This window comes from Erythranthe guttata, chromosome 8, assembly GCF_056151865.1.
Source record: "Erythranthe guttata isolate IM_541 chromosome 8, IM_541, whole genome shotgun sequence".
Classification (NCBI taxonomy): domain Eukaryota; kingdom Viridiplantae; phylum Streptophyta; class Magnoliopsida; order Lamiales; family Phrymaceae; genus Erythranthe; species Erythranthe guttata.
Window position 1 is genome coordinate 8,154,201 of NC_142540.1, and position 6,369 is coordinate 8,160,569.

Consider the following 6,369-nt stretch of genomic DNA (forward strand, 5'->3'; position numbering starts at 1 on the left):
GCTTCTGGCCCATAACATATTTGGGGCATACCAAAAAACTAACATTAACTATAATACTAATATTTAATTATATAATCGAAACCTAAAAATCCCCATTTGTAGCTAATATTTAATTTATTACTACTAGTTAATTACCTAAATAATGCAGGGCGGGTCTACGAGGTGGGCATAAGCAAACCCGTCTCCGTACTCGTACCCGGTAAAAAAAAAAAAATCAATCCCATACTCATCCCATTTTTTTCGGGGCAGATAATACCTGAAAATTTCGGGACGTATCGGGGCGGGGATCAATCGGGGGTGATCAAATTGCCATCCCTACTTGTGGTTACTTTAGGGGTGGGTTTCAGGTCGGGTTATTCGGGTTATGACCCGACCGGATCGGGTGATTTTTGAAATAACCAAGGTTTCCCGGGTTCGGGTATCCGGTGCTCACAAATCAGATTGGATTCGCGTATTAACAATTCTACCTAGGTATCGAGTCGAGTATCCGATAAAAAATAAACTAAAAAAAAATCCCACAAATTGAGTCCACTTACATTTTCACCTAAGCCCAGTCCAAGCCCAGCCCAGTTGTATATTTGTAAAGAATTCTTATATTTATGATTTTATAAGGAAAAAAAGTTAAAAACAAAAAAAGAAAAGAAGACAGAACATACAAGAGTACGAGGAAGAGTAGGGCACGACGAACAGAACTCCTCAGTTCTTCTACTGTCTTCTCCGCCAATTCCAATTTCTAGTTTCTTCACTTCGAATTGGTGAGTTCTTCACTGTTTGATTTTCCCCAATTTGGGTTTTTTTCTGAATTAGTTCTTCACCGCAAGGAAAAACAATATCCAATCTATAATCTTGCCAATCAGGTTAGAGTAAACTAATCAGATGAATCTCCGAATTAGTTCTTCCCCATTCGAGTAGTAGTTGTTTTCAACCTGTTACTCTGTTTAGGTTTGTTTAGGTTTTTGTGTTTAATAATTGGTAGTGAATAAATTGAGTTTAATTAATTAATTAATTATGTGAAACTGTTTGTGGTGTTTGATTGGTTGAAAATTGGGGGAAGGCCGCCGATATTTCTCTGTAGATTACTGCATCGTTAATATGTGTTAGGATATCTAATTACATGATAAACTCACTATTTGTTGAAATTTTACAGTTAATTAATCCAGTCGAATAACATAGAGGAATTTGAATTTGTGAGCACACAGCAATCAAGTATAAACAAAAGGTATGTTTTTTACCTACATACACTTTCTACTGTTTAATTCATGTCTGAAACAACTATTTTTTTTTTTTTTTTGCATCATATTTAGTTCATTTTTTAATTTTGATTTCTTTGTTTGTCCTGCTTGAGTTTTAGAAAAACTCGTTAGTCGCGTCATGGTCTTAATTAGGCATCTCAATGTCATGTTTACCGTTTTCAACCGCTCAATCTGTATGTTTTTTTTTTCATAATTTGCTGATAACTTGTTTATTTTCTGTGTTTATAACTTGAAGTTCATTATCTAATAGGTTATTATGTGTCATAAAACAGCAATTAACATGAGAGGTGGATTTTCGTATTTTCGACAAATACTTCAATCGTTATTAATTCATGTGGTTATGGCAGAAAGTATTTGCTTTCGTTCTTGAACTCTATCTTCAAAAATATTTTGAACTGAGTTAGGACAGTCTTCATTCGTGGAGATTATTTAATGTTGTGCTTCGTAAAGCAGAGTCCAGAGGAACGAAAGATCAATAAAAGGCTATAAAGTCCCCTAATGAACATCGTCTTGTCAGAAATATAATTAATTAGTTAAAGATAAGAAATGAGTAAATGAGTCGTCTAAACTCAACTATCACTTCTCTTTCTCATTTATTGAATAAGACTGCATTATTACACGTTTCTCTGTTCTATTTAGATTATAGAATACTTGGCAGCCGATCGAGTCAATCATTTCTCTCATTATTGTCGATTTTCTCATAAACTATATTCTTCAAGGATTATTTAAATGTATTATGTAAATCAAAAAAGTTAAAATCAATGACAGTTGTAGAGCATGCCATATATATGATTTATTAATATCCAATACTTTCGGTGCAGAAATTAAATATAGCAGCTTGATAAAGTTCCACTCTTTCGTTTAGTTAAATGTATGTACATACATGCATAATCGATCAATTAAAGCATTAAACTATTCATCTATGCAGAGCGATGGCGACAGGTGGCAATTCCCTACCATCAGGAACAGACGGGTCGAAAAGAACCGTATGCTACTTCTACGATCCGGAAGTCGGAAACTACTATTACGGGCAAGGCCACCCGATGAAGCCACACAGAATGCGCATGACCCACGCTCTCTTAGCCCACTACGGATTACTACAACACATGCACGTAATGAAACCCAACCCAGCTCGAGAAAAGGATCTCTGCAGATTCCACGCCGACGATTACGTCTCATTCTTGAGAAGGATCACACCCGAGTCAACTCAGGACCAGTTGAGGCAGCTCAAGCGGTTCAATGTGGGCGAAGATTGCCCCGTGTTCGACGGACTTTATAACTTCTGCCAGACTTACGCCGGCGGGTCGATTGGTGGCGCGGTGAAGCTGAACCATGGGCACTGTGATATTGCGGTTAATTGGGCCGGCGGTTTGCACCACGCCAAGAAGTGCGAGGCGTCTGGTTTTTGCTATGTCAATGATATCGTGCTTGCCATTTTGGAACTCCTCAAAACTCACGAGGTACGATAATATTCACTTTTGTCAACTGTTAGTTAGAGGGAGTTTGGTAAATATGAATACTTGAGGGGCATTTTCGCAATTCAACTTTAGTTACTTTTCTGTTTAATGTGCTATTGATTCGATTTATTGCAGCGTGTTCTATACATAGACATAGACATACACCATGGCGATGGAGTCGAGGAGGCCTTTTACGTAACCGACAGAGTGATGACTGTTTCTTTCCATAAATTCGGAGATTATTTTCCAGGCACAGGTGACATATTAGACAACGGATACGGGGCGGGGAAATATTACGCGCTTAACGTACCGTTGGACGATGGAATCGACGACGAAAGTTATCAATCGTTATTTAAGCCTATAATTAGTAAGGTGATGGAGGTTTATAGACCCGGAGCAGTCGTTTTACAATGTGGGGCCGACTCACTTTCCGGTGATAGATTAGGATGCTTTAATCTCTCCGTTAAAGGTCATGCCGAGTGCGTCAGATTTATGAGGTCTTTTAATGTGCCGCTTCTTTTACTTGGTGGAGGTGGTTACACTATACGTAATGTCGCTCGATGCTGGTGCTATGAGGTAATTATTTTGTTTCTATATATATTTATTTTTTTTAATTTATTTTTTTTCTTGGGGGAATTTTCGAATAAAAAAAAAATTGGTGGTTATGTTTGTTGAGCAGACAGGGGTGGCGCTTGGAGTAGAGATAGATGATAAAATGCCAGAGCATGAATATATAGAGTATTTCGGGCCGGAGTACACTCTTCACGTTGCTCCTAGTAATATGGAGAATAAAAACTCGAGAGAAATGCTCGATGAAATTAGAATTAGTCTACTCGACAATCTCTCCAAACTTCAGCATGCTCCGAGTGTTCAGTTCCAGGAGCGCCCACCTGATACTTACTTCCCAGAGGTTCGTTCTTGTCACTTACGATAATAATCTCCGGCTTTTTTAAAAATAAAAAATAAAAAATAAAAAATAAAAAATAAAAAAAATTATAAAGTGGTAATTACGATTAGAATTATGAATATGCCAATTTTTAATAAATATCATACTATCTAAGTTAGTGCTATCTAAAAAAAGAGAATTTGGATATAGAGGTCTCACAAGTTCATTTTTTGGCAGGCGAACGAAGAAGATGAAGATAATAAAGATGAACGAAACTATCCTGAATATGATGGTAACATTGATTACGAAAGGTATAGTTTTCTAAACTCAGCTAATACTTCTCTTAAGCTTTCTTCGTATTATTATCATTTATTTATATACTCATTGTTACATACATACATACAGTAAACCTGGCAGGGTGAAAATGGAATTTCTTGAACCCGTGCCAAATGATAAGGTATCTCGTTTCGTTAAAATCTTAAATTTGAAACATATATCGAACTTAGTCAAAATTTGTCAAAGGTCACTAACAAAGTACTAAATGTAATTCTCGTTTTATTCTTCAGAATGAAGAGGCCATAGATCAGCTTTCCAAAAAGGTGGAGTCGACAGTCATTGACACGATAAACTCAAAGGTAACGTATGATCCAAATATATATATATATATATATATATATATATATATATATATTTTGAATTCTTTATAATTCTGTAAGTTGTCTTTATTTTTTCAGGGTTCTATGTTAGCTGCAGAAGTCGATGATGGACCATGTCTTAATTCTGAAAAGGAGAACCCCGAAAAACCTGCATGATAAGATTGATCAGACAATTACTTGACATCCTAAATTAATCCTATAATGTATATGATGGTTCGTATTTTTTGGTTGCGCTCAAGGCATCTGAAAGATTTAATCCCTCCCATCTTTAAGTAATTTTGGATAAAAGGGCCTGTAAAAAGGCTCGATAATATAATCGTTATTATTCTATTGTTGGTCTAAAATTGTAAATCCAACGTAAACTAATGTATATTTTTCATTTTTTTGCTATGTTATTAGATGGTTTTCAAGAAGCGTAACTATATTTTGTTGTTATTAGATGGTTTTAAAAATGTTTTATGCTATTTGTTTTAGAGGGTAAATAAGCTAAGTTATAAACTCTTTAAACTGTGTGTAGGGATGTTTAAGAACTTATAAGTTCTAGGAACTCTTTCATTAGTGTTTTAGAGCTAATAAAATACAAAAATAAGCTATTGGATAGTTTACAAGTTCTTCAAAAAGTAGTTACCGCACATTTTTGAAAAGGGGAAACTATGTTACAAGCTTCATAATTTTAGTATTGAAAATAGGAAAATACTTTCAATTTTTTTATTATATTTCACAAATACGAGTAATTAGATGTTACACTTGGTTATTTACATTGGTCGATTCTTAATCGTAGATTTGCATATAATCACACGCACACCTATGTGTATGTGCGCTTAGTAATGATTATTTAACCAATGGTAGATGACTCGGTGTAACATCTAACTCCCACAAAATACCCACCATATTGTATAACTTTATTTAGAGGGAATATTAGTGATAACCCCCTCTAGTTTTTTTTTTAATAATAGTGGACCCACCATTATTTTCAATATTAGTAGTAGGTCCAGTTTTTTTCATATTTCGAATTTGTCCTTCTCCACAAGTCAATTCCCACTACCCACTACTGATTACTTGATTCATTTTTTTATTTATATAAATATTATTTTTTATTTCCGTTTTTTTTTATTTATTAAATTATTAAAAAAAATCATATTTTCATTTAAAATAAACTTACAAAAATATTAATTTCCAAAATAACCCTACATATTTATATTTGAGATAAGCCCAACTCACTCCCATCCCATTCCACCCGCCCATCAGACCGGTCCGACTCGGTCGGGTTTTTTTATTTTTTATTTTTTTTATTTTTTAATAATTTTCTTTTTATATTTTTTATATAGATTTTTTTTTTTACAGCGGCCGATCGTCGGAGCTCTAGTTAGCTAACTCAGCATTAGTTAACTTTAAACAATTAATTTCTTTTCCTTTTTTTCTTTTCTATTTTTGCTTTTAATTTTTTTTCCATTGGTTGGTCATCGGAGCTCTGATTAGTTGATTCAACATTACTTAACTTTAACATTGGTACTATTTTTTCCGGCGGCGGGTCGTCGAAGCTGCAGCTAGCTGACTCAACATTAGTTAACTTCAACATTAATTAACTTTAAACAATCCATTTTTTTTTCTTTTTTGTTTTAATATTTTTTCCGGTGGTGGGTTGTTGGAGCTTCGATTAGCTGACTCAACATTAGGTAATTTCAACATTGGTAGACATTTTTTGTCTCATTTTTTTTTTCGGCAGCGGGTCGTCGGATCTCCGGTTAATTAGCTCACTCAATATTAGTAAACTTCAGCATTAATTAACATATGCATTAACATTAAAACTATCGGGTGCCAACTAATGCTTAGTCAGCTAATCAGAGCCCTAAATACCCACCTCCGAAAAAAAAGTTCAAAAGGAAAAATTAAAAACAATGGTCGAACATTAGCTATTGCAAAGTGAACTAATGCATAGTCAGCTAATCATAACTTGGACATCTCGTTGCCGAGAAAAAAATTAAAAGAAAAAATGTTAACTAATGTGGAGTCAGATAATCGGAAATCCGACGAATACCTACTGGAAAAAAAAAAGATGTCAACTAATGTTAAAGTTAATTAATGTTGAAGTTAACTAATGTTGAGTCAGTTAACCC

General features: G+C 34.4%; 1 protein-coding gene across 1 annotated transcript; it reads left to right on the plus strand.

The window, feature by feature from the left end:
* The first annotated feature begins 601 nt into the window (after positions 1-601).
* LOC105960755 (histone deacetylase 19) lies at positions 602-4,671 on the plus strand. The gene is made up of 9 exons (XM_012984969.2): positions 602-755; positions 1,148-1,219; positions 2,182-2,713; positions 2,846-3,286; positions 3,390-3,620; positions 3,834-3,907; positions 4,002-4,053; positions 4,163-4,231; positions 4,331-4,671. Exons 3-9 carry the CDS (start codon positions 2,186-2,188, stop codon positions 4,406-4,408), a joined length of 1,473 nt encoding a protein of 490 aa, XP_012840423.2. The 5' UTR covers positions 602-755; positions 1,148-1,219; positions 2,182-2,185; the 3' UTR covers positions 4,409-4,671.
* Positions 4,672-6,369: the final 1,698 nt, after the last annotated feature.